At 42.1% G+C, this 26,563-nt stretch overlaps 1 protein-coding gene across 6 annotated transcripts in view; it reads left to right on the top strand.

Moving 5' to 3' along the window:
• Positions 1 to 26,563, top strand: part of GRM1 (glutamate metabotropic receptor 1) — a 277,139-nt gene that overhangs the window by 55,926 nt on the left and 194,650 nt on the right. For all 6 annotated transcript variants that reach the window (XM_077350562.1, XM_077350572.1, XM_077350581.1 and 3 more), the window contains one exon: positions 13,054 to 13,303. In XM_077350562.1, coding sequence (XP_077206677.1) covers positions 13,054 to 13,303 — 250 coding nt within the window. The remainder of the gene's footprint in view (positions 1 to 13,053; positions 13,304 to 26,563) is intronic.

Below are 26,563 nucleotides of genomic sequence, written 5' to 3'. Positions count from 1 at the left end.
TCCCACCTCCAAACCTCCAGGAATATTTCCAACCCAGGGGTAGCCAACCTACAGGTGTGGCCTGGAGAGCTCCTGGAATTACAGTTCACCTGCATAGTATAAAGATCAGCTCCCCAGGCAGAAAGGGCTACTTTGGACAGGGTTGTGGTAGAGAAGAAACATTTAAGGCTTCCCACACAGGTTGTTGTTGAATTGAAAGACTTGAGGCCTACTGCACAGGGTTGTTGTGCAGATGAAACAGGAGACAAAAGAGCCAGTTTCCTCTGCAGAATAACGCTGTGCAGTGGCCTCAAATCTGCAGAGAGTTGCAAAGAAGAAAGACACATGGCTTGGCTGTGTCTAACCTCCGGGCAGAACAGTATTTTAAGTGAGAAGGGGCTTTTCTGTGGCCTCCCTGTCAGGCAACTGTTTGGCAGAAGGGGAAAGCCCCCCCCCTCAAAAGGAAGGCCCTCAGGCTCCCCTGCGTTGCTCTCTGAAGGAAAATGCCTCCCTCCCCTCAGTCAGGGCCTGTCAGAGGTTCCTTCGCAGCAGGCCTGAAGGGGGGGGGGGGAGGGGAGTACTCTGCAGCCTCCTGCCAGCTCTGTCAGGGTTCTGAGGCAATTTGCAGTTGGGCATGGCAGTTAGGACAGCCTTGGGGCTAAAAGGGCTGGTGCAGCCTGTCCAAGCCTCTGTTCTCATCCCTCTTGGCAGCCCTACTGACCTCCTCTCCCTTTGGTGGTCAGGAGCAGACTGGCAGCCAGACTGGGCTGGATGAATGGAATTTTGGTCTGTCCTGGTGAGGGGGCAATAGGAAGGCGCTTTGCGCGCCTCCCCATTGGCTGCTTGTCCCTGGATTGACACTCGGAGGGCCCAATCAGAATGTTGACTGAGTCAAAGAGACCCTCTACAGGTAGGGAATGACAGTCTCCAGGTGGGACTTGGGGATCCCCTAGTTTTACCACTCATCTCCAGGCAATAGAGATCAGATCTCTTGGAGAAAATGGCCGCTGTGAAGGGTGACCTTGTACTATACTGAGGTTCCTCCCTGCCCCAAATCTCATCTACACCTGCTCTATCCCCAAAATCTCCAGGTATTTCCCAACCCAGAGAGAGAGAGAGAGAGAGAGAGAGAGAGAGAGAGAGAGAATACTTGCCAAGTGCTTCATCTCACTCCTCAATAATGGCTGTCCTCATTTCTTCCTGTATCTCTTATTTTTCAGTCTCAGATTCTGCACCTTCATCTCATGCAGACACCCACCCATCTTTCCCCTGGTTATACAGGAAATCAATTTTTTTCATACCTGATGGGCATTTGGCCAGGGACATTTCCTTTGTTATGAGGAGCAGATTGATCCCAAGCTTTTGCATGCATTTACACAACTGGGATGAGTGACTTACTGAAAGATTGAAATTATTAAATTTCTTCTCCGTGAACTGTATGGCTGAAATTTGGCACATGTACCATTCAAAACCCTGCAGGGTAGAAAACTGAGGAATGTTTGTCCCCTCTCCTCAGTATAAAATTAAGCTAGACCATGAAATAGTTAAGGTGCTTCCGGGCTCCCTAGGAAGTTAAAATTTGGCACTCATATCATATCATATCATATCATATCATATCATATCATATCATATCATATCATATCATATCATATTATATAGAGCAAGATTTTAAAAACTGAAAAACCGGGATTTTTGTGCCAACTATCAAAACATGAAACCTCAAGTTTGCCTCCTTTCTGGACAGACTCTGATGGATGGACTATTGAGGGCATGGGAATTCCATTGCCTTTTTGGTTTTGTATTTGGGGGAGGGCACTTCCAGGAGCAACCTAGAACATACATCTAACTGAAAATCTTTCAATTAGACCTCTGCATTGCCCAGAATAATGGCTTCCATTTATTGGGTGAAATGAAAAAAAAATATTTGAATTGGAAACACAGGGGCTTTTTATGTAGTATCCCTGATCTTCCATGTTTCCTAGTTAAGGAGAAAATGTTGTTCAAACAAATTTTAATTCCAATGGTAAAAAGAAAAATAAATTTTACCTACAAAAATAGCACATCTTACATGGCATATTCATGTAGATTGATTCAGGTGGGTAGCCAGTTTGGTGTAGTGGTTAGGAGTGCGGACTTCTAATCTGGTGAGCTGGGTTCGATTCTGCGCTCCCCCACATGCAGCCAGCTGGGTGACCTTGGGCTCACCATGGCACTGAAAAAACTATTCTGACCAAGCATTGATATCAGGGCGCTCTCAGCCTCACCCACCTCACAGGGTGTCTGTTGTGGGGAGAGGAAAGGGAAGGCGACTGTAAGCTGCTCTGAGACTCCTTCAGGTAGAGAAAAGCAGCATATAAGAACCAACTCTTCTTCTTCTTCTTCTTGCCATGTTGGTCTGAAGCAACAGAACCAAGTTTTGAGTCCAGTGGCACCTTTAAGACCAACAACATTTAATTCTGAATATAATCTTTGGGGTGCATGGTGTTCATTTTAAAACCACCACAGGACTCAAACTTTGTTATATTCATGTGGGTACATTTCACTTATTGTGAACAGATAAATTTCAAAGAGGTTAACTTGCTCAAGCTCCAAGTCCAAGTAAGAGAGAGAAGAAGAGAAGAAACAGAAGGTAAGCAATGACCAAAGAGGATCAACATCAAACCAATGAAATTGTGGGGTGAGATGTCCGGTGTACCTAAGGGTTAAGAGGATTCCCTCCCAGATCCTCTTGCATGCAGCATTACAATCTCCAATACTGTTTTGCTTTCCACTTGTGCTGATTTTGCTGCTTTTTTTTGTTTTCATGCTTAATCTGAATATCTATTCCAGAATCTGTTCCCATATAAATCCCCTGTGTTTCCAACTCCTATATAAAGCCCCTGTGTTTCCAACACACAGAAAAATGATATGGTAGAATCCTGACTAGAATGAACTGTTAAGCTTCAGATTGTATATGATGGCAGTCACCACTGAATGATCTTCTATGGAAAAAGCATTTTTGCAAGGAAAAATCTTAGCACATGAGGGAAGATGCATGCATCCTGCTGGGTTTATTTTCCAATCGCATGATATCTTTTTACATGGCATACAAAATGTGAGACAATCCCTGCAGACTGAAGCAGTGCAGTCTGTTCTTTCACCTCTGCATGTGTAGACCAGGTCCAAGATGAGAGGGAAGGAGGAGGCATATAGTGGGATCCTAAAAAGAGTCACACCTTTTAAAGTCAATTGGCATCAACGTAGAAGGGTATAGGTCTGTACTGTTCGGGTTAGTACTGATATACTAGGGGATAGAATGCTAATACACATGTGGTTGTTGGTGCATGATGTGGTGCCACATGAAGCTGCAGTATGCAGCCAAGTACTATATAATAAAGGATCACGATGGCAGCTCAAAATCACGTGGTTATCAAGTAATTGGGTTCCTTGCGTGGTACTCAGCAACCAGCTGAGTCTGTCTCTGCAAAATTTCATACAGGTTCATTTTTTTTGCAGAGCTTATTTCTTAAAACTGGGGGAGGGGAAGCTATAAGATAACATTTCTGTTCAAAGTGCCAAAATTGCACTGTTATTACTTATTAGCTGTGATATCTAAAGCCTGCCCAATGAAAATCTTATAAGGCACTCTGTTACCATAGTATCAGATCTCTTCATTCTCCCCCTGGTTTTATCCTTACAATTCCCTTATTTGGCAGGATATTTCTAAACCATACATTTTGTAGCTAAGAAATTAAGGAAAAGGGATCATAAAATAATATGTCTCAAAGGGACCTGAATGTCTTGTAGTCCAAAAGTTTGGATGGAGGCAAGTTATTACACCCAACTGCTAAATAACATACTGTGACAATGATAGAAGAGGTCAAGGTATATAATGCTTGAAATGCTCGAATAATGAATGATACATTTAGTAAAACAGGAGACAGGCAGACAGCTCAGACACTTGAAATGAGACTGTGCAGGCAGCTGGTAATGCTTCTTGGTAATGCATGGCACTGCTCTGAGATCATGTGTGCACTCACAATAGAAGATTCTCAGGAAAAAGAAGCATGGATGCGGTTCAGTACAAAATTATTATGTTCAAACGTCTGTCTCCATGAGGTACCATCTCTTACATCTCAGAGGACTAAAAAGGCAGCCCTTAGATTCCTAGGATGGGCAATTCATTACTGTCTTTAATAATCCTTTCTTGAAGTGCCACTTAAGTGTCATCGTTGGTCTTGGGAGACTATATAAGAGCCACAATTCTTTAATGGTTAAAGTGAAATGGCAAAAATGTACAGCTGCACTATCAATTGGTCCTTGTACGCATAGTTTTAATTTAATATTCCCACTTCATTATTCAAATGCATCCAAATACAGATTTTTCTAGGCTGGTTAAGATCTAAGTCTTATCTCACCATAATGGTCTTCTTCAGACTGTCAATTCAGTCTTGCATAGCTCTGATTGATATGTATTCTGAATGGAGGAAATATTTTGTTTGTTTGTTTATTACATTTGTATGCTGACACTCACGGACCTGCTGTTTTGTGGCAGTGAACAACAATAAAACTTACAATAAAAATCACAAATAATGCAATCCTATAACCTCCCCAGACCCTAGCACCAACCCCCATACAGCTCAATACAGCTCTAGCCTCTTGTATATGTAGCCAATACAGCTCTGACCTCTTCTGCACTTACAGCAGACTGTGGTATGATTATGTTGAGGTAGTAGAACAGATTGTTTCACTTCATGCTAGGAGAAGAGCTGTTTTTTTATATCCCACTTTTCACTAACCCCAGAGTGGCTTATAAACAACTTTCTTGTACCCCCCCCCCAACAGGTACCCCATGAGGGAGGTAGGGCTGAGAGAGCTCTGTCAGAACAGCCCTAAGAGAACTGTGACTGGCCCATGGTCACCCAGCTGGCTGCATGCAGAGGAGTGGGAAATCAAACCTGGTTCTCCAGGTTGCCACTCGTAACCACCACACCACGCTGGCTCTCACTACATATAGGAATTGTCATTTTGAAAGCTCCCATATTAAAAGTTCCCTGTAACTACTAGATTGTAAGAGTAATTCTTAACCAGACTATACCCTGCTACATAGGTTTTATCCTTTCATTTTTCAGCACCCATCAGGTTGGCTGGATCTGTTGAAACATGGAACACTTTAAAATATAAATGCTAGAACAAATATTTAGGATATGGGTATTTCTAATCCCAGGAATCACATGGAAGTGATTGTACTTTGTCTCATTGACCTCACCCAATTCATGTGCATAACTGAAACCTCATTAGGTGTTCAATGTTCTACTAGCAATGAAGCAAAAAAGACAAGATAATTTTTATTTAGTTCAATATCAATAGAATATTTGTTAAGATATCAGAATGACTGAAACTTGAGTATGTAACTACCTATTAGGATATATACAATTTTCCAGGTTATATTTGGCCACCAGATGGTGCTCATAAATTCACACAAATCAAACTGATACCTGCAGATGGAAGGAAAACTGAGGGGGAGATTAAAATAGACCCGATGGATATTTAAGTCCCACTGTGGCAATTAAATCCCAAAGTTTCACAGGCATAGATTATGCTTTGTACCAGCATAGTTCCACCATTGCACTGGTAGTATTGACTAGGGCTCCTGAAGTATCTTCACCAGTGCAAAAGTCAGAAGTAGATGGAATGTCTATTCCCTAATAAGGGCCTTTGCTCAACAAGACTTTCCCCCCCACCACTGCAATGGGAGAACATAAGATTGGCAAAAGCTGGAAAATAAGTGCTGTTTAAATCAATAGGCAGTTTCAGAAGAATACTTAGCCTATTCCTCATCTCTATCCTACAACTGCAAGGAAAGTTAGAATTCTGAACAATTCTGTTGCTAATCACAGCACAAAAGAGGTGTAGAAGAGCCAACTAATTATATTTTGTTAACAAGTTGATAAAATGCGGTATGGATCCTATTACTGTTAGGTGGATCGATAATTGGTTAACAGATCACACGCAAAGGGTGCTTGTTAATGTTTTGTCATCCTCTTGGAGAGGAGTGATGAGTGGAGTGCCTCAGGAGTGCCCTGTGTTGTTCAACATATTCATGAATGATTTGGATGAAGGAATAGAGGGGGTGCTTATTAAATTTGCAGATGATACTAACCTGGGAGGGGTAGTAAACACACCAGAAGACAGAATCAGGATACAGGATGATCTTGACAGGCTGGAAAACTGGGCTAAAATGAATTAAATGAAATTCAATGCTGAATAATGTAAAGTTCTGCATTTAGGTAGGAAAAATCAAATGCATCATTATAGGATGGCAGGATGAGGCAGGCGCCTTTAGCATGTTTGAGCCTCCATACCTTCCCTCTGCTGGTTGCTCTCCAGTAGCTAGTGGCAATTTACTTTATGTGATTCCTGAACTCATGCTTTAAAATGGAGGATGTAGCGAGTCAGTTACTGTCCAGACGCTGGATGTTGGTGACATTATATAGAGGGGCCGAAATATAGCAATATTAGGTAAGCATTTCACTACATTTAATGGGTGCAAATATGCCCTGTGTTCAGTTTTGGGCAGCACAATTGAAGAAGGATAGGGACAAACTGGAGCATGTTCTGAGGAGGGCAACAAAAATGGTGAGAGGTTTGGAGATAAACACATATGAGGAAAGATTAAGAAAGCATGGAGAGAAGATGACTTAAGAGGTGATATGATAGCCATCTTCAAGTACCTGAAGGGCTATCATAGAGGATGGAGCAGAGTTGTTTTCTGTTGTCCCAGAGTGTAGCACCAGAACCAATGGGATAAAATTAATTTTAAAAAAATCATCTGGACATCCGGAAGAAGTTCCTGACAGTTAGAGCAATTCCTCAATGGAACAGGCTTCCTCAAGAGGTGGTGGGTTCTCCTTTCTTGGAAGTTTTTAAGCAGAGGCTTAAAAACCACCTCACAGAAATGATGACTCTGAGAATTTAGGCTGATTGTAAGTGGGTGGGCAGAAGAGATTGTGTGCATGCTTGACTTCTTGTGACTTTTTCTTTCATGTCCAGAGAAATGCCAATCACCACTTTGGGGGTGGGAGTTGAATTTCCTCCAGGCCAGGCAGACCAGGAATTCTGGTTATTGGGGAGGGGGGGGGGTGCAGAATCATCTGGGCATGGAATTGGGGTTACTGTGGGTGGGCAGATAGTTGTGAATTTCCTACATCCTGCAGGGGGTTGTACTGCATGACCCTGGAGATCCCTTCCAACCATATGATTCTGTATCTGATGCCAGATATCAAGAAAAGTGGCATTGGATTGCATTGCTTAGTTTTCATGCTCACAGAACTTGCAGAATTTAAGTCAGAACTTGTTGATGGGACAATGATTATAAATTGGTGAAGATTGTCCTGTTAACATCCTTTCAGAGATAACCACCCTCTAGAAACCCTGTCCTTTGCTTCAACTGAGAAGGCACACATGCACCAGAAAGTCAGAAAGAAGGAACCCATATATTAAAATGGGACTTCCAAATGTTGGAAGAAGCAAGATCTTTAATATGCATGATTCAAGAGGATATTGGGGTATTGATGGAGATGCATAGTTTGAATATTAAGATCAAGAATTTACTGGCATTTTTCAAATATTCTCACCATGTGCCCTGATTGGTTCTTTGGGGACCTCCTGCTCCTTTGAGCATACATCTTCCCTGCTTGACTCCAGGCCAGAATCAATGGATGAAGGACAACCGTTAGTCCTCTACTCTTTCTATACAAAGTTGGTGTCTCTTCATAATAAAACTGTTTCATTCATTTAAATAGCCTGGTGCTCTACAACTCTTGCATCCTTCACCCTGAGTTTACAGAGCATTCAAATATGGCCAGAGAATGTCTTCTTTTGAAGTCAATATACATATATACTGAATTAACAGCTCTCCCATATTCCAGAGCCTGAAGGAGTGATTCACACACCATCACAACTATGATTTTGCTGAACGTTTTCAGCGTCATTGTATGTGTTGAAATGTATCTACTGCCAATTAAATCCAGTCACTGGAGGCAAAGTTATACTCCTCTGGGAACTTGTTCAAGGTCATACTTTCAATAAAACTTGTGCATATTATTATTGCTGTAAAATGGGATGTACTCGACCTGCAGCAGCTATTGAGGCCTCATTTTGATTTGTACAGGTAAAGAATATATGTAAAACTCCCTTATAGCAGAAAAACGTTCTTGGCTGTCACAAGCAATTAATCGTAGTGATAAAGTGTTTCCGGGTTTTTAAAATTTAAAACAACCCCTCTAGGGAATACTTTTAATAATTACTGTGCTCTGACCTAAATTTGCGCCCATTAAATTCAGTAGACGTTTGTACAAAATTTGAGATAAAAAGCTGATGTTGGACCCTCTGCTATTTTTTCAGTTCCTTTCAGTAACAATCCAGTTCTTCCAGACTGCTACATTATCATACCGTGGCCACAGCTTGTATAGTATGGGAATGCCAATCTATGTTGGACACTGTTTTCAATGAACTCTTGCTTTTAATTTATACTTTCATGATGTATAGGTTTTATTGTTACCCATCTTGTGTCCATTTTCTGGGAGTAATATATGTTTATAACAGTGCAAAAAAACCAGAATTTTTATATCCTTCTAAACGAGGCTTTCTCTACCAAGGCTTTCATGAAACCCTGGGATTTCTTGACAGCCCTGAAAGGGTTTCCTGAATGGGTGGGAGTTAAATTTTTAAATATATTTATTAAATTTATTAAACATTTATCAGGTGACATGACCATATATATGATGGGGTACTCCTGTTCCGCTCCTTACTCGTAAGCCTATAAGTTCCCCAAGATGGCAGCCTGACATATATATTGCAAAGAAACTTCAAGAACAGGCTAGAAAGGGAGATTGCAGAAATGCAGGTTATTATAACATTCAAAACTATGACATACCCAGGATTCAACAAGGACATACAAGGACATAGGTTTTTTATCTCACTATTCATGCTAACCTTGTTCAACTTGTGTATCCATATTCCTCACAATTTATTTGTGATACTGTAAGGTAATGGCAATGTAATGGAATTTTTAGTTTGACTCCCTGGCCTTGGGATAAGATAGTTACCAGCAGTTCCCTTGCAGGAATGTTTCACAGTTGTATGGAGACAGATGGGGCAAGCAGCATATGGTGAGGTGAGAGCCTCTGATCACTGGCACAGGCCAGTCTTTTGACTAGACTGCCCCGTACCTGTGAGCCAAAGGCCACATATATATTACTTAAATCCTGCCAAGAAGAATTGATCCTATTGAAGGACTTCATTAGCAAACAGTAAGTTGAAAAACAACCACTGATGAAAACTTACTTGAAAACGGTTATAATCTAGAGGCCGTTTTGGTTGTTCAAATAAAAAGAAGAGATTAGACACGTTTAGTTGCATTCATTGTGAAATTGTTTATTGTAGCCTAGGATAGGTTCTTTTTTCTGTTGTTGTACTCATTTTGAACCATCCTTTTTTTTGAGGAGTGGTCAACTGGCAATTGAGGCTGAGTTGTCACCTATATACAGATGATATTCAGCTCTAGCTCATGCTACAAGCACAGCCCATAGAGGATGTGGAAACTGTGAACAGGTGCCTGGAGGTAGTTTTGGAAATTATGAAGTGAGAGCTGACAAGCTTAAATTTAATCCTGACAAAAACAGTGCTGCTGCTGCTGCTGGGAGAAAGAACAGGAAATGTGATATGTCCTGTTCTGCCCTGAAAGGAGTACGCTTGTAGCTGGGAGAGGGCTACTCCTGGGCCTGGACAGACAGGTGGCACTGGTGTCTGTCAGCAGCTTCAGCTAGTAAACCAGCTGCTACCTTTCCTGAGCAAAAACAGGTTTTGCCACTGTGGTGTGCGCCCTGGTAACTTCTAATATTATTATTGTTGTTATTATTGTCATAATCATCATCAGTTACTGACTCTAATTCCTATTTCTGGCGTTCTTTGTGAGTTTTATTGATTCATTTTATAATTTTAAATTGTTAAAATGTTTTAAAGGTTTTTTATGCTGGCCAGCATGGGGACCTTTAGGAAAAAAGGGCAGCAGAAAAATGTTTTAAATAAATAAATCTTCAGAATTTTCAGACAGATCCAGTTCAGAAGCTGTGTGAGGAAAGTGAGGCTCAGCATGATTTAGTGGCTAAAATGTCAGACTAAGATCTCAGTAAACTCATGTCTGAATCCCAATTATATCATGGAAGCCTGATGGGTGATCTTGGGCCTGTCACAAACTTAGCTTAATGTACCTCTCAGGGTTGTTGTGAAGATAAAATGGAGCAGAGGACAATGATATAAGCTGATTTTGGTTCTCAGTGGGTAGAAATAAGGGATATAAATAAAATAAACAAATCTCCCATCTGTACCTTCTCTCTTAAACACCAAGGTGTGACAGCTATATGCTGGAGAGCCAGTTTGGTATAGTGGTTAGGAGTGCGGACTTCTAATCTGGCATGCCGGGTTCGATTCTGCACTCCCCCACATACAACCAGCTGGGTGACCTTGGGCTCGCCACGGCACTGATAAAACTGTTCTGACCGAGCAGTGATATCAGGGCTCTCTCAGCCTCACCCACCTCACAGGGTGTCTGTTGTGGGGAGAGGAATGGGAAGGCGACCTTAAGCCGCTTTGAGCCTCCTTCGGGTAGGGAAAAGCGGCATATAAAAACCAACTCTTCTTATTACTATTCTTCCCCTTCCCAGTCTTCAATACTATGTCTATCTCAGCCTTTCTCAACTTTTTTTTACCATTGAGAACCCCCTGAAATATTCTTCAGGCTTCAAGCAACCCCAGAAGCAGTGCCATCATGCAGAATATGGTTGGGAAGCATAGCTGTGTACATGTCCACCTGAGGCCTCTCCTCTTTCCACCCCCTCCAAGCTAAGGTGACCAGATTTTAAGTTTGTTCAAAAGGGACACCATTGACTAGGGGGTTGCCATGCCTGGAGACTAGCTTCAAAGCCCATTTAAGGAAAATGGGCTTTGAAAGGGGATAAGGAGTAAGGGAAGGAGAGCTCCCCCCCCACACACACACACAGCTTAACTGGCAGGTCCTGGCGGCTGGAGCTGGAGAGGTGGCCTGGCAGTGAGCAGTGTTAGGGAAGTCTTTGTGAAGCAGAAGCGAGCCTTTATTCACACCTCAGTTTGCTCAGTGGAGATGTTCTCTCTTGTGAATTGGATTTCTCTGTCTTGTGGCCACTTTGTGTTGGAGCATTGTTCCTGTGAAAACGTGTGCCTGGGAACGCAGTGATGCCATTCCCGGGCCCAGGAATGGCGGAGAGGCCCCCGCCAGCAGCCCAGTCGGCTGAGAACTGCCCTTGGGTCCAGGACCGGCTCATGCTGTGTCTGCAATGTGGCACGAGCTGTTTGCAGGCCCAAGGGCAGCGGAGAGGCCCCCGCCAGCAGCCCAGGGGCGGCAGAGAGGCTAATAATAATAATGTTCCAGGATGCAGGACTCTTGCCTCAAAGTCGTGATCGTCCCACGAGAGTCAGGACACATGGTCACTATACTCCAGGCCCATCAGTGGCAATACATGATCATATCACCTGATAAATATTTAACAAATTTAAAAAATTATAAAATGTAATTAACTTCCACCCATTTGGGAAACTCTTCCAGGACCATTAAGAAACCCCAAGAATTCATGAAACCGTAGTTGAGACAGCCTTATAATGAAATTCTGCCTTTATTGCAAACGGGGTTAACTGGCTACTCTCTGTACAAGATGATGATAGAGCCAGACTGTGTGGAGAACTAGACTCTGAGATCTACACCCAAAGGAAATCCTCATGCTGTTTGTTACTTCATAATATTGGCAGTTGAGGGCATTTCGACAACCCCTTCAGCTTCTAAATCTTAACAGTAGTGTGTGTGGATATTAAATCAGGTTAGCGGGGAGAAATTATAATACCTCTTGTCTGTTTAAAGCTGCTGTAAATTCCATTGGCTTAGAAGTAAACTGAAACTGGTTGCTTGTGTCCTTCTTCCCCAGCATTTCCTAGATGACAAGCAGAACCTAGTAGAAGAGTCACAGTGCTGTATTAGTTTTTAATTCACCTTTCATTGTGTTATTACTTGTATATTCTTATGCTGTCAATCTGCTGCCATGGTACTGAACGTGGAAAACATATTGATGAATCAATTTAAGACAATACTTTTATTTAAAAGGAGAAAATAGCCCTTCCCAAACAAAACCTATGCATGGCACTTAGTCTAATTCATCCTATTTCCATAAGGACCTGCATAGCAGAATAACCATCTGGATATGATTTTTATGTAATAAACAATGTGAAGATGCCTAAAGGGCAGGGGATAGTAAAACAGCCAAAGTGCAAAAGTAGAGCTGAGTAACAAGTGAACTATAAACCATATGGAAGGATGCTTTGAACAATGCTCATATATCAGGAATAAGAGGAGACTGCCCATCTGAACATTTCATTTGCAACACTTGAGCTTAGTTCACTGCTTATCTGTAGTGTGCTAACATCTGACAGTACCATTGATTTTTGTCTCCTAAGTCCTCAGTATTAATAAGCCCCCAGAGAAACTCAACTCCTCACTTTCTTGGTTAACCTTTATATCTGTTGCTTGCTTCCCTCTGCCTTTCTTCCAAATGCTTGCTTTCAGCATCCTCTATTAACAAAGAAAAGTCAGTCTTGCAGTCAAGTACATTTTACATTCTAGAAAGTCTCCCTATATTAAAAATATCACTATGCAGGAGAACAAAGCAAAGTGAAGAATCTTTTTCATACTTGGTTGCCCCTGCCCTTCTGCAATTGTTCTTATTACAATTAATGAGCTAATACAAAGAGTATAGTATAGTTATCCAACTGATTCTATAACCCAGGGCATTTCCACAAACATATTTATAAAAAAGAGAATGGTATTTCAATGTGTTACTATTATCATGAGTGGCAATTAAGGTCCCCACAGAGATTTTAGCCAGCTGAAAGCTTCAATAAATGAAGATTTACATAGCCTAAATGGTAGACATAGCTTCTGATAATTTAGCAACTATTCAGATGGTTCTGGTGTCATGCTGGAGTAAAATAATCATTTGTTTTGTTTAGGAAATTATGGAGAGAGTGGCATGGAAGCCTTCAAGGAGCTGGCTGCTCAAGAAGGTCTTTGCATTGCTCATTCGGACAAGATCTACAGCAATGCTGGAGAAAAGAGCTTTGATCGACTGTTGCAGAAGCTCCGGGACAGGTTGCCGAAGGCCCGGGTTGTGGTTTGCTTCTGTGAAGGAATGACTGTCAGGGGGATTCTCATAGCTATGAGACGACTTAAAGTGCTGGGGGAGCTTCTCTTGATTGGAAGGTAAGTGATTTAAGACATGCTTACTGTTGGATTGAAAGGAGGAAAAGAAAATTCTCCATTTGATTGAATCCCTCAGTGTATATATGAGTCTTATGTGTATGCTGATAAAACATTTTGACTTTGTAAATATTTCACATTTCTAATCACCAAATATTCCACAGGCTCACTATTATTGTGTATAATGTATTTATTTATTTGATTACATTTGTATATCGCCCTCCCCTGATTCTCAGGGCGGTTCACATGAAACATAGATCAAACTCAGTTTTTTATACTGAATAGAAATAACGGCAATGGTAATAATAATCTTTCCATATAAATAGTAAGAGTTTTGCTGAGAGGAGTTGGCACTCATCACCAAACAATCAGGTATGCTATCCCAGCTGTCCCATCCCTGATTGGCTGTCTGTACAATGAACAGCCAATCAGGAAGGGTGTTCTGCCGCTGGCCATATCCCCCTCCAGCTTCTTCCATGTGGATGAAGTGCCAGCTGGTGAGTGGGAGCTGGAGGGAGGGCACGGGGCCTGGGATTTTGAGCGCCTTGGGGGTGGGGGTGGAGAAGGAGGGAGCCCCTCACCAGTGCTTGTCCCCACCTGGAGCAGCCCCGGCTGTAACCTCACTAGGTCTCAGTAGCACTGTGGGGGCAAGGGGGAGAGGGCGAGCCAGTCCCTGCCAGCACTCCTGCTGCCCTGAGCAGCTCCAGTTGTGGCCTTGCCAGATGCGGAGGGGATGCCTGGGGCGGCAGGGGGAAGAGTGGTGTCCCCGCCAGCACTTCCCACCATCACATTGAGAACACTCACTGAGCGCTTCCTGCCACCGCCCTGAAAACCCACAACCGAGTCCTTGGTGAGCCTTTTTGGGGTGGCGGAGGGAGGAACGGATTCCCAGGCAGTGTTTCTCCCCACCACCCCGAGATCGCCCTCTGAGGCCTTGGCAAGCCCTTTCAGGGTGTTGGAGCAGAGTCCCTGGCAGCACTTCCCACCGCTGCCCCGAGAATACCCATTGAGGGCTGTAGGCAGAAAGACGATCCATTAAGTACACTGGGCCCTGACTGCATATGGCCTTGAAGGTGATTACCAGAACCTTTAGCCTGATCCAGATTTCGATTGGTAGCCACTGCAATTGTTTGGATGTGGGACCTCCATGATCTTCTGGTCTAATAGGGAGAGGCTGTGGCTCTGTGGCAGAGTATATGCTTTGCATGCCGAAGGTCCTTGATACAATCTCCGGCATATGTGGCATAAAAAACAAAGATGGGCTAGTAGGTAGTGTCAAAGGCTTCTATGTCAGACTCTGTAGAGCTACTGACCTTGATGGATCAATGGTCTGATTCAGTATAAGGCAGTTTCATATGTTCATACCATGCCCTCCATAAAGGCTCCAGTGGAATCACTACTGTTCAAATGATGAGTCATTACATCTCAACCATTTGTGAAAAAGAAGACAGTAGTGGTTGCTATTCTCATACAGCTATTTTTCATTTGTATTCTATTTATGTAAACATTTATATCCTACTTTCTTCCCCAAAGGGAAAAATGAAAGAATAGATCATAGAATAATAGAGTTGGAAGGGACCTCCTGAGTCATCTAGTCCAACCCCTGCACTGTGCAGGACACTCACAACCCTATCACTCATCCACTGTAATCTGCCACCCCCTTGAACCTTCACAAAATAGTCTCTCTGTCAGATGGCTATCCAGACTCTGCTGAAAAATTTCCAAAGATGGAGAACCCACCACCTCCCGATCTTGTCTATTGTCAAGATTCTACAGTTGGTTCCTCCAAAGGCACCAAATGAAAGCCATGGGCTAAGGTTTGAAGCCCTTTGGATCTTGTTTTCTGGTTCACATTTTTGGCTAGCCTTTTTACTTGTAGGCAGGAAGGAAACAATGACACAACTGAAATGGCAAGATATTCTTCTAATGATGACCATTTCCTGCTACAAATATGACACATGGACAACCCATTGCTCAGGCTTGACTAAGCTGCCCAATGCATTCTCAGATATAGAGGGATTTGAACAAATTTGAACACTTCTTCCACTAGAAGATTTACCTTTAGCTGATTTCTTCTTGTTCGCATTTTTGCTCCTCTATGCCCAGTGTCATCTCCTTATTCTAGTTTGTGCATTGTGCTTTCAATTTGCTTCTGACTTATAGTGACCCTTTGAATTTATTGATTCCAAAATGTCCTGTCATCAGCAGCCTTGCTCAAGTCTTGCAAACTGAGGCTTCCTTAATGAGTGAATGCACTTATTTTTCTTTTTGGTGGTCCATGGTATCTATAAAACTCTTCTCTAACACCCATAACCAGCCTGATTTTATTTTTTCACCACTACTCTGGGCAGGATCATGCTAATCTAACTCTCCCATTGTTTTTTAGCATGATTGTATCACACTGTTGAGAAAGGGCACATTTTCTGACAATTGATGATTGAAGAACATTAATAACAGAACTGTAGCAGTTCTAGAACCACAACAGCATACATTGAACACAATTCACTGTAATCATGAGGGATCGATTCCACACAAGTGTTGAATACTAACTGCTGAATACCCATCTTTTTGTATGCTTGCTTTTTTCACAGCTAGTTAAATGTGATCATTTTGTATGATAGAAATACTGTTCATCAATAGAGCATGGCTGCTCTTAAATGATGTGATTTCTCCTCAGCACCAACATGGATCGACTTAATTGTTACTGATAAAAATAGGGTCTACAATGGGGTGTTTGTACAATATTATGCTGGATACAATATTAGGTCAAACGTGCAAAGCTCTCAAACTGTAAAATGAACATCTTCATGCCCAAATACATAAATATGGGGAATACAATTTTTTAAGATTTGAACTTTTGATTAAACGCATCTTGAAACACACCTGTTCCTTAATGTTGCTGGATGACCTTGGGTTAGTCACAATTCTCTCAAAGCTCTGTCCGACCTACCTCCAGGTGGGAAGAGGAAGAGTAGGCAATTGTAAGCCGCTTTGCGACTCCTTTGGGTAGTAAAAAGCAGGGTACCCCCCCCCCCAGCTTTTCTTCAAATACTGATACAGCTTCTGAGATCTGATGAGATTGAGCTAGCCTGGGATATCTAAGTTATAGCAGTTTGCCCCTACCTATTTTTAAAATTCCCAAAGTGTCCACGGACTGAACAAGGTAAGTGATTGGACATATATGTAGTGGCTGCTATTTGTTGGACATATTCTGTTCTCTACTACTTTTTCATAGGTTCAAAGGTAACATTTCTTTTGTTCCCATTGAAAATGATGGTTCCCTTCATTCCTGCCATTTGTCTCTTTTGGGGTGGGATCTTAAGAGAGACATACCTCCAGCAGGACTTCTTAAGGACTCAGTCACTCTCGGATCCTTTAGGAAACTGTCCAAACTCCTTGCTTACCAATTAGCTCTCTTGCCTTGGTGGTGAGCCTTTAAAGATCGTGCTCAATCAACCGATTCCTTATCTTGAAAATCTATTATTAGGAATGTTTGAATACTCACAAGTGTTCTGCTTACCAGCTGAAAGCATGGATCTGATTTTTCAAGTGTGTGTTCTGCGGTTTGTGAGGGACTGGACCAGATTTATTGGGTTGCTTTTCACATGTTGGAACCTTATGGTGCAGTATTTCATGCATGCACATCGTCACCAGATGGGAGTCCTACTTTCCTCCCTCTCCCACAGATCTGTTGCTGCTGCTTGCCACTTGGCAGCCAGACATATGGATAAACAGTGACTGGATTGGCCAGTGAGTGTAAATAAATACAATATTCAATGCTTATTTGGGTGCAGGTTGTCACCAAGGGTGTTTTGCAAATGGACAATTTTTATACCGCACTATGGGATTGTAGTATCTCTCCTCACCCTGCCCCCCCTTTCCACACATAATTGAATTGCCTGTTTGTCTGTGACACTAAGGAGCAGTCATTTTCACTTGCAGTACAAATGCAGTGAGGGCTGCATGAAGCAGAAGGAAGTGAAGCTGAACAATCATAACTGCTGCACAGCTACAGAACTATTCAGCAGCTGCTCAAAGCTTGTGGAAGTGAGGTAGGAAAAGCCAAATCCTAGCTCCCAAATCCCAGGACATTGCAGCTGTTCAGCACAGTGCATTTGTCCATAGATCCTTTTTGCCATGAGATTTGTAGCACCCCTCACCACTGTAAGGCGGCGTCTTGAATTTCCTTTAAAAGCAACCATGGGAGTAGGACTAGGATCTGTGGTCCTGGGGGCAGGCTTAACTCTTTGTGCTGCTTCCCAGCATGGTCTCCAGATGGCCATTAATCCTGAGAGAGACAGAGAAAAGTCAAATGCAACCCTCCCCAATGAAAAAAAGAAAATAGAAGTTATCAAAGATAATAAAATATAATATCAGCAACTGTTAGTGTTTAGAAAATAAAAGGTTTTCTGAAAAAGCTATTTGTTTAAAAACATTTGCATCCTGCGTTTTGACCCACTTAGGGCAATGAATAGCTGGAAATACATTATACCAACTTTAAACCAATTCATGTATTTAAATCAGCAATTAAAATGAACAGGAAGAAGGGTCAATAACCTTAGGCAATAGAGGAGGGATGGACGAATCTTTCACAGTCAGGCAAATACAACAGTAGGCCTGAGATGGCTTTTTTAGGGATGCTGTTTCAGAAACCGGGTGCCTCAAGAGAAAAGGATTTGCTTTATGATCTGACTGTTTTTTCTATGTGAAAGGCACATAGAATTTTCATCTCAATATTTTCTCACTTTCCAGAGTTCAATTTCTTCTATTAATGAGAAGAATCTGTGAAAAGAAATGTTGAAGGGTAAGGTGGGTTAACATGACATTCTCTGGAACAAAAATTGAGTCCAGTGGCAGCTTTAAGACCAACAAAGTTTTATTCAAGGTGTAAGCTTGTGTATCTATTGTATGGACTTGAAATTCCCATCTCATTGTGTCTGAGGAAGTGTGCTGTGCAAACACATTGAATACAATTTTGTTGGTGCCATTGGACTGTTTTATTAGTTCAGACTAACACAGCTATCTATCTGAATCTATCTCCATGGCATTCTCTGGTTTGCATGGAAACTCAGAGTCAAATAGCAACTAGAAGTGTTTAGAAGGCATGCTTTATTCATGTTAGATGAAAGAGTGGCTTTAAATTTTTCTCAGGGCGAAAAATCCACAAAACATCTTTCTTGACAAAGAAAAAGCCGTGGATCCAGACTAGTGCTTCTATTGAAGAAGAATTTATTTTTATGCCCCACTTTTCACTACCCAAAGGAATCTCAAAGCAGCTACAATCACCTTCCCTTCCTCTCCCCACACCTTTCCAACCTGGGACTGGTTGCTCATCTGGCTGCGTGTGGAGGAACAGAGAATCAAACCCGGCTTACCTGATTAGAGGTTGCTGCTTTTAACCACTGCACCAAATATGCCCTAGGATATCTGCCTTGTTCCTGTGGAAACTCTAGTCTGATGTGGCAGAATTAGGGTAGCCTCATTTCATCAGATCTTTGATTGAGAGTCCACCAAGCAGTGCCAGACAAACCAACTCTGAACATCTCTTGTCTTGAAAATTCTGCAGGGTCACCATCAGTCAGCTGTGAAGTCACTTTTCACTACCAATGAAGAATATGTGGCTTTATAACATTCTGCAAATGCTATTATCCTTTAGAAGAAGAAGAGTTGGTTCTTATATGCTGCTTTTCTCTACTCGAAGGAGGCTCAAAGCGGCTTACAATCGCCTTCCCTTTTCTCTCCCCACAACAGACACCCTGTGGGGTGGGTGAGGCTGAGAGAGCCCTGATATCACCAGAACAGTTTTATCAGTGCCATGGCGAGCCCAAGGTCACCCAGCTGGTTGCGTGTGGGGGAGCGCAGAATCAAACCTGGCATGCCAGATTAGAAGTCCACACTCCTAACCACTACACCAAACTGGCTCTCTACATAGTGATAATTTCCTTCAGGAAAGTTTTCTTAAAAGCTCTTCCAGACAAGATATATCCCTATTCGTGACTTCCATCATAAGGATTTATCAATGTATCACTGCAGCATTTCCCCAGGAATTGAGTTTTCATTTTATAAAAGGACCTAAACTTGGCAAACATAGTGGAAACCTAGATTTTTGCATTTCATAACAAGACCTTGCAATAGATTTCTTCTGCCAATCAGCAAAACTTCACTATGGACAAGAGGCAGCTGATTTTGGTTGTAGATTTAGAGATTCACTTCAGCAGTTTAACAAGTAATCCATGTCTGGTGAAGAATTATAACTATGTGCTGGAAAGGCCCTAGATCAAATTTCTGTTCTGTTATACACTGGCTGTAATCTATAGTCTCCAAAATATGGATAATAATACTGGCCTATTTTACAAGGTCATTGCTAAGACTACTGACAGAATGAAGAATAGTGCAATATAGTTATTGCGAGTTGCTGCTGTTTTTAATAATTCAACAACTTAATGCAGTTAGACCAACAAATTAACCAAAAATAGCAAAAAATCAGACCTCTATTGTGGCTCTGAATAAAAGAAAGGGATTGGCTTGTGTTGGAATGCAATCAGCAAGTTATTTGGAACAGACCTACCTTGTAGGGCTAGTTGTTGCAAACTGCAAGGTCCTGTTCATGTGCTCAACAGAGACACCTGATGGCTGAAGAAGAGGAAATGCAGTTATTTTATTTATTTAGATTTATATACCACCTCTTGCGGCTCAGGGCAGTTTACAAAGAACATAAATTGTGTGATAAAATACAACACAGCATAGTATGATAACAATGTCACTAATGCAGTATAATCAACATAGTTAACCACATTCAAATCCCCACCTTGGCTTGTGATGAATCATGAAAATCAAGCTAAACTTGAAAGTTGATAATTGCTTACTCCCATCATTTATATGTTATTATAATGGTTCTATTAATTTTATCATCGTCCTCTGACTTGTACATGTCTGTAATGGTTTTATTAATTCTCTTATCCCTTTTATCACGCTAATAAAGAAAGACTGTAGTAGATAGCATAGAATCATAGAATCATAGAAGACTGCCAGTGAGGGGGAGCTCACCACCTCCTTAGGCAGCCTATTCCACTGCTGGACTACTCTGACTGTGAAAAACTTTTCCTGGTAAGGTAACATTTATTCACAGAACATTTAATCACAGTAACATTATGGTTGCATCCTTGTAAAGTGAGTATATCTGGATGGGAAAGGGTTCTGGGAGCCCAATAGGTGTTGGTGTTAGCTGAGTATAGTGCTCTTTGGGGGGCATGGGTAGAGAGGCAGTCTCTCAGGTACGATGGACCCAAACTGCGTATAGCCTTAAAGGTGATTATCAGGGCCTTAAGCTTGATTGGGTATTCAACTGGAAACCATTGCAGCTATTGGAGTCTGGGCTGGATGTGGGCCCTCCAAGTTGTTTCTGTGAGAACCCTGGCTAATGCATTCTGGACTAGTTGTCATTTCTGGCTCAAGGATAAGAGCATGTTGCAGAAGTCCAGTCTAGAGGCGACTGTCGCATGGATCATTGCAGCTAGGTGTTCTGGGGCCAAGTAGGGTGTTAGTAGTTTGGCTTGACACTCTTGTGATCTGTGCCTCCATAGAAATGGAAGCATGTAGGATCACACCCATGTTTCTGGCAGAATGGGTCACTGACAGCTGCACTCCATCCATGTTGGGTAGACACACTTCCTCATTTGGACCCCTTTTACCTAGCCATAGGACCTCCATCTCTGAAGGGTTGAGCTTCAGATGGCTCTGCTTGAGCTAACTTGTTAATGCCAAAAGGTATGCCTCGACTTGTTGTCCAGGAATTTTCCAACCTTGGATTGGCATCCCTAACACTACTTACAAGAAAATGGCTTGTATCTTGATGTCTGTTTCCAATGAGAGAAAAGTTTTCCACTTGAGGGTGGTGGTGGTGAATTCTGCCAGCTCCTGCTGTTGCTGAAGATCTGCACTTTGCCTGTTGTTATTAATGAGGACTCACTGACCCTCCAAAACAAATTTGAAGGGGTTCCGTTAGCTGTGGAAAGAGGAGTAGGCCAAAAGGTCCTGCTGTCTCAGAGAATAAAAATCCTTGCAATGACCTTTAGTAGATGTGGTGTTTGGAATATGGCACCCCTACAGACTAATGATTAACTTCTGCAGACCACCATCCACATATTGTGTTGCCCCAGATTATTTTAGCTGTGTTTGTGAGGTGATAATTGTGTTCAGTGATATGATGTGAATCACACTGTCAACTGAAGAAAGTATTTAATAAAATTACATAGTCTGGGAAAAGGCTTTAGATATGTAACATAACATGACATCTTCTTGATAAGAGCTGTGCTGCTTTGGGATTTCTCCTTTCTGGCTATGTTAGCACTCTTGCTTGAGGCTAAACATGAAACAAAGTCAGTAGTGGATGATTCCTTATGGTGATGGACACAGGTGAGACAGTTACGCAAATATTGATCAAAAAGTGTTGTGGATCTGGCCATCTGTTCCAACGGGAGACAAGTGAACTTAAGTTGTCTTCACTCATGTCTTCTCAGACTTTAAACATTAATGACAGGCAGCAGCTCTTCCTTTCCCTGGTACCTGAGTGCTTAATCATATCAGTGCTTCACTGTATCATTACCTTGTTTCCCCCAATGGGAATGAATTGTACTTCAACTATAAAAAAGAGGATGTCACCAGGAGACTTGGAGTACTATGGTTTCAGCTGGTGCAGATATCATTTAATACCAAAAAGCAGAAGGGTAGACCCAAAAGATGGGAAGTGTCTAAATCAGTTTCTCTCCGCAACTAGTACTAGCCATATAAAATGCATGCATTTGTTATTTGCAAGTATTATGCCTTCAGGATACATTTGTAGTCCCACCTCTTGTGTCTCCACTCCAGCCATTCCCATGAAATTAGAGGTGCACAAAATTGTGACCTGGAATTGACAATTTCTTCTAAAGAGGTAGAAATGGAAAATGAAACTACTTGAACATATATGGTTTAACCACCCTATCCTAAGCTGCATAGTTTATACATATTTATTTATTAGAAATAATCATTTCAGCTTCCAAACTAGTTAAAAATAGAATAGCAATGTGGTATCTTTCCAGTCAGTAATAACATAACGAATTATCAGAAAGGGTTCAACGTCACTGAAAATAACTATATAGCAGCAGTAAAATCATTAATAAGCTACACGTGAAACAGAGATGGTGGGAGCAGTATTTGGAGGTTATCCCTCATGGCGATGGACACAGGTGAGAGAGTTATGCTGATATGAATCAATAAGTGTTGTGGATCTCACAATCCATTTCAGTAGGAGACAACTGAATTTGTTAAGATGTCTTTGCTCATGTGAACTGTACAGGGTAATAGTTAAACTACCATAATACAAATAACAACTAAAGCATAAAACAGCACAAGACAATTATAATAAAAAGGGAAAGATAAAAAATACTTGGGGGATAAAAGGGAAATCTTCCCCTAGCACCAAAACTGCATGACATTTGATGCCAGGAGTATGGCCTGTGAAAGGAATTCCAAAGCTGGCAGCCTAGGAGTAGAATATTCAAGGATGAACTTAAGTGACATGGGTTACTATGGGAATTTGTAGAGTTTGTAGTCCCCAGGTCCCAAATATTTTAGTACTTTAAATGTGATGATTAGTTTTAATGTTTTAGTTGGCCAGCTGTCCTTCAGTACCATCTTTTGATACCAATCGGGAGTGAAATCCCAGGTGCAATGTCCCCAAACTCTATCCCAACCAGCAGGTTCATAAGTTTACCATGGTCAAAATATCAAAGTTACTAAGAAGTCCAAGAGAATCAGCAGGACCAAAAATGCTTTATATTGCAGAAGAAGATTTTCCATTAGAGTAACCAAGAGTTTTATTTATTTATTTATCTTTACATTTCTATCCCGCCGCTCACACAAGGGCTCATGACGGCTCACAATATAAAACCCCAACACATAAAATTCCAATACCTAAAACCCCTAATAAAACTTAAAACCAGTAATTAATCACCTCCAGACTAGACTACTGTAACTCGCTCTATGCGGGCCTGCCCTTGTCTTTGACCTGGAAGTTACAATCGGTACAGAATGCGGCTGCTAGGGTCCTCACTAGAACACTTTGGAGGGCTCACATTCAGCTGGTACTTCAACATCTGCACTGGTTGCCAATTTGTTTCCGGATCAAGTTCAAGGTTTTGGTTTTAACCTTCAAGGCCACATGCGGCCTGGGTCCTGCCTACCTACGGGACCACTTGGTTGCCTATGCCCTTCGCTCTGCGGGTGCAAACCTACTGGTGGTTCCGGGCCCTCAGGATGTTCGCCTGGCCTCGACCCGGGCCAGGGCTTTTTCGGCCCTGCCCCCAACCTGGTGGAATGAGCTCCTGGAAGAGCTAAGGGCCCTGTCAGAGTTAACAGCTTTCTGCAGGGCCTGCAAGACGGAGCTCTTCTGCCAGGCATATGGTTGAGGCCAGGGTGGGTGGTCCCGACATTGGATCTGGGCTCCCTGGGTTCATCTGAGTGATCTGATTGCCTCACTCCCATATTAGCAACCTGATGTCCCTTGGCTAATGTTGGGCGGTTGGGGGGGGGATTAGTGGGGTTAGTTAGTGCTTGCCTGTTGCCCAACATTGAAAGTACAGATTGGTTTTAATGGTTTTATTGTAATTTTATTGTACAGGTTTTACTGTAATTTTTATCTTGTAAACCGTTGTGAGCCTAAGGGAACGGTGGTATAAAAGTTTCATCATCATCATCATCATCATCATCATCATCATCATCATCATCTAGAACATCCAAGCATGGTGGTAAAAACCATGGCTGTTTACGCACCGGGATCTTTGTAGCAAATTGGTCACTGAATGAAAAATTGCCATTTAAAATAGTGGAATTCGTCGTTATGCATACCTGCCTTTGTAGTGGAATCCAGTTGCGTTTTGTAGCGTTTCCCACAGGCTTCCGGTCTCGGCAGAAATCGCTAGAAAGGAAGCGCTATTGCCGAGCTCGTCCCGCCCCTGGCCGTCAAGCAGCCAATGGGCAGCCGTTAGCATGCTCCCAAACAGCCCCTTTCCCTTTAAGAAAGGGTTTAAAAAAAAAAAACAGACCCATTGTAACGAATCTGTGTAGATTCGTTGCAACGGAGAGACCCATCCAGCTGCCTAATGTGTTTGAGCTGTCGTTTGATCATTGCCATGCTTCCTCCGAGTGAAAAAAAAAATCCCCCCCCCTCTCACGGGCCCGATTTTCGGCTGACTGAATGTGTAAAAATTAATGGGAAAATACATCAGCAAACGGGCTTTTCTGTGGTTTGTGATTAGTGACTAAAGGGGAGGGACTGAAGCCAGGGAAGCCTCTAAACAGAAAGAGGCTCGCTGGTGCGTTTATCCCCGCTCGCTCGGAGAAAAAAAAATGGCGATCGCTTCGCCGGAAGATCAGAGAAGACAGCCAGGGGGAGGGACTTTGTAGAAACCGCAACAATGTTAACGCACAGGTCTTTTTCGCTAGTGTTGCAGATTGGTTGCAGGAGTGTATCGCTTTCCGGAGGGTGAATCCACTTTTGGGGATTTCCCTGAAAGCGCTACAAGGAAGCGCTTTTTGCAGATTGGTTTCAGGTGTGTGGCAGATTGTCGACGACGTTGTGCAAAACAGCAAATCAGTAGCGTTTTCAATTGGCAACCATTGTGCTATTTTGAAGGCGTGCAAAAAGCCCCCATATTTTCAGAACCAGATACTAAGCAGCATTTATATAGGTTCAGATCATTCAAAGGCACCACTTGTTTGGAAATATGGCTTGAAGTAATGACAGACAAGAAGCTTACTTCTCTCTGTGCTGGGTCGCTCTGGAGCTTGGTAGCCCTCTTAAGTAGGCTAGCCTTGTATTTATTTTACAGCTCAGGAGAACAGACTTCACAATACATATGTCAGCAGATATAGAGGTTTGTCAAAGCCTATAGTTATGTAAACATTCCATTGTTATCAAGATTCAAGATGCTGTTTAGCTTTCGATCTCTGACACAGGAAGATTTCCTAGGAGGTCAGCTATTTGCAGAAACCCTGTCTTTCTAATGATTACACAGAGACCAGAGACTGACCTTTTGACCCTGCCCCAGTGCTTGGGTTTGCCCACCAGCCAAGAGCAGAGAGCAAATTAGTCAGATCTCTACAATGGCTCCCAAAGGGGATATTAATTACACAAAGTTGTTAAAATAATTTTGGTTCTGGGAAGCCCTCAGTAGGAGAATTTTCATAACTCCTTCTTCTAGGTGGTTGGTCTTACAACATCCATGAATGAAATATTCACTTTATTTATGTATGTATGCATTTATGTATATATTTGATTAGTTCAGTTTATTTACTGCTGCACCCAGACCAGTTGCTTTGTAACAGTTTACAACAAAAAAATTAAAATGTGATAAAACTATAAAACCCAATCTCGCCGCCATCCCATTGACCCACCAATCCCTAACAGCTCCCCTTCAGCCCGGTGCCTCAGGGTGGGAATAGTTTTCAGTCCTGGACTATTCCACCAGGAATAGTCCAGGACTGAAAAGGCCCTGGCCAAGGCCTGATGGACCTCATGTGGGCCACACTATATACCTACTCAGGCAATCCTCTTTTGGGTAGATGTACACTTATGAATCTATCTCATATTAAATTGGACTACTGGCTCATATAACAGAGGAGATAATGAGCTGCAATTATCTCATGCACAGATCTTCCCCAGTTTTAAGATTATTGTGCTTGCAGATGTCTGGGATTGGTCTTGGGACTTTCTTGGTAACATGTGCTCAACTGCAAAATTGTGAATCCTCCCTAGAAGTTAAGTGTGAAAGAGTTAATAATTAATTTATAATCTTTCCGGATGGATCTAGGAATAATCGTCAAACAATTGAAATAGGTTGTTTTTTTAAAAAAATGCCTGATCAAATGAGATTTAAATATGTAACGCACAAGCCAAGCCATTATTCTTTGTTACCATGGTGAAGATGTTGTTGCAGGAGGAGGTGGCTGAGGGAATTTATCCAGGATCCTGGTAAGGCTAAGAAGTCTTTTTGATATAAGCAGTACAATTCCTGTTTACTTAGAGATTTGGGACTGTGAAGAGCCATCTTGCTTCCTGGTATCACTACATTTGCACATGCTTTTAAAATAAGATGCTGTAGCTGATGTACACTATAGAAATGAGTTAAGAAACAAACATCTAGAAACCCTGGTGAAATCACTACACTGCATTTGTAAAATAACCTCTCTAAGGTTAAATGATCAAGGTGGTCATTTGGGGAG

This window comes from Paroedura picta, chromosome 1 (assembly GCF_049243985.1).
Source record: "Paroedura picta isolate Pp20150507F chromosome 1, Ppicta_v3.0, whole genome shotgun sequence".
Taxonomy (NCBI): domain Eukaryota; kingdom Metazoa; phylum Chordata; class Lepidosauria; order Squamata; family Gekkonidae; genus Paroedura; species Paroedura picta.
The sequence above is the reverse complement of the archived record's forward strand: the minus strand, read 5'-3'. Positions and strand labels throughout refer to the sequence as shown.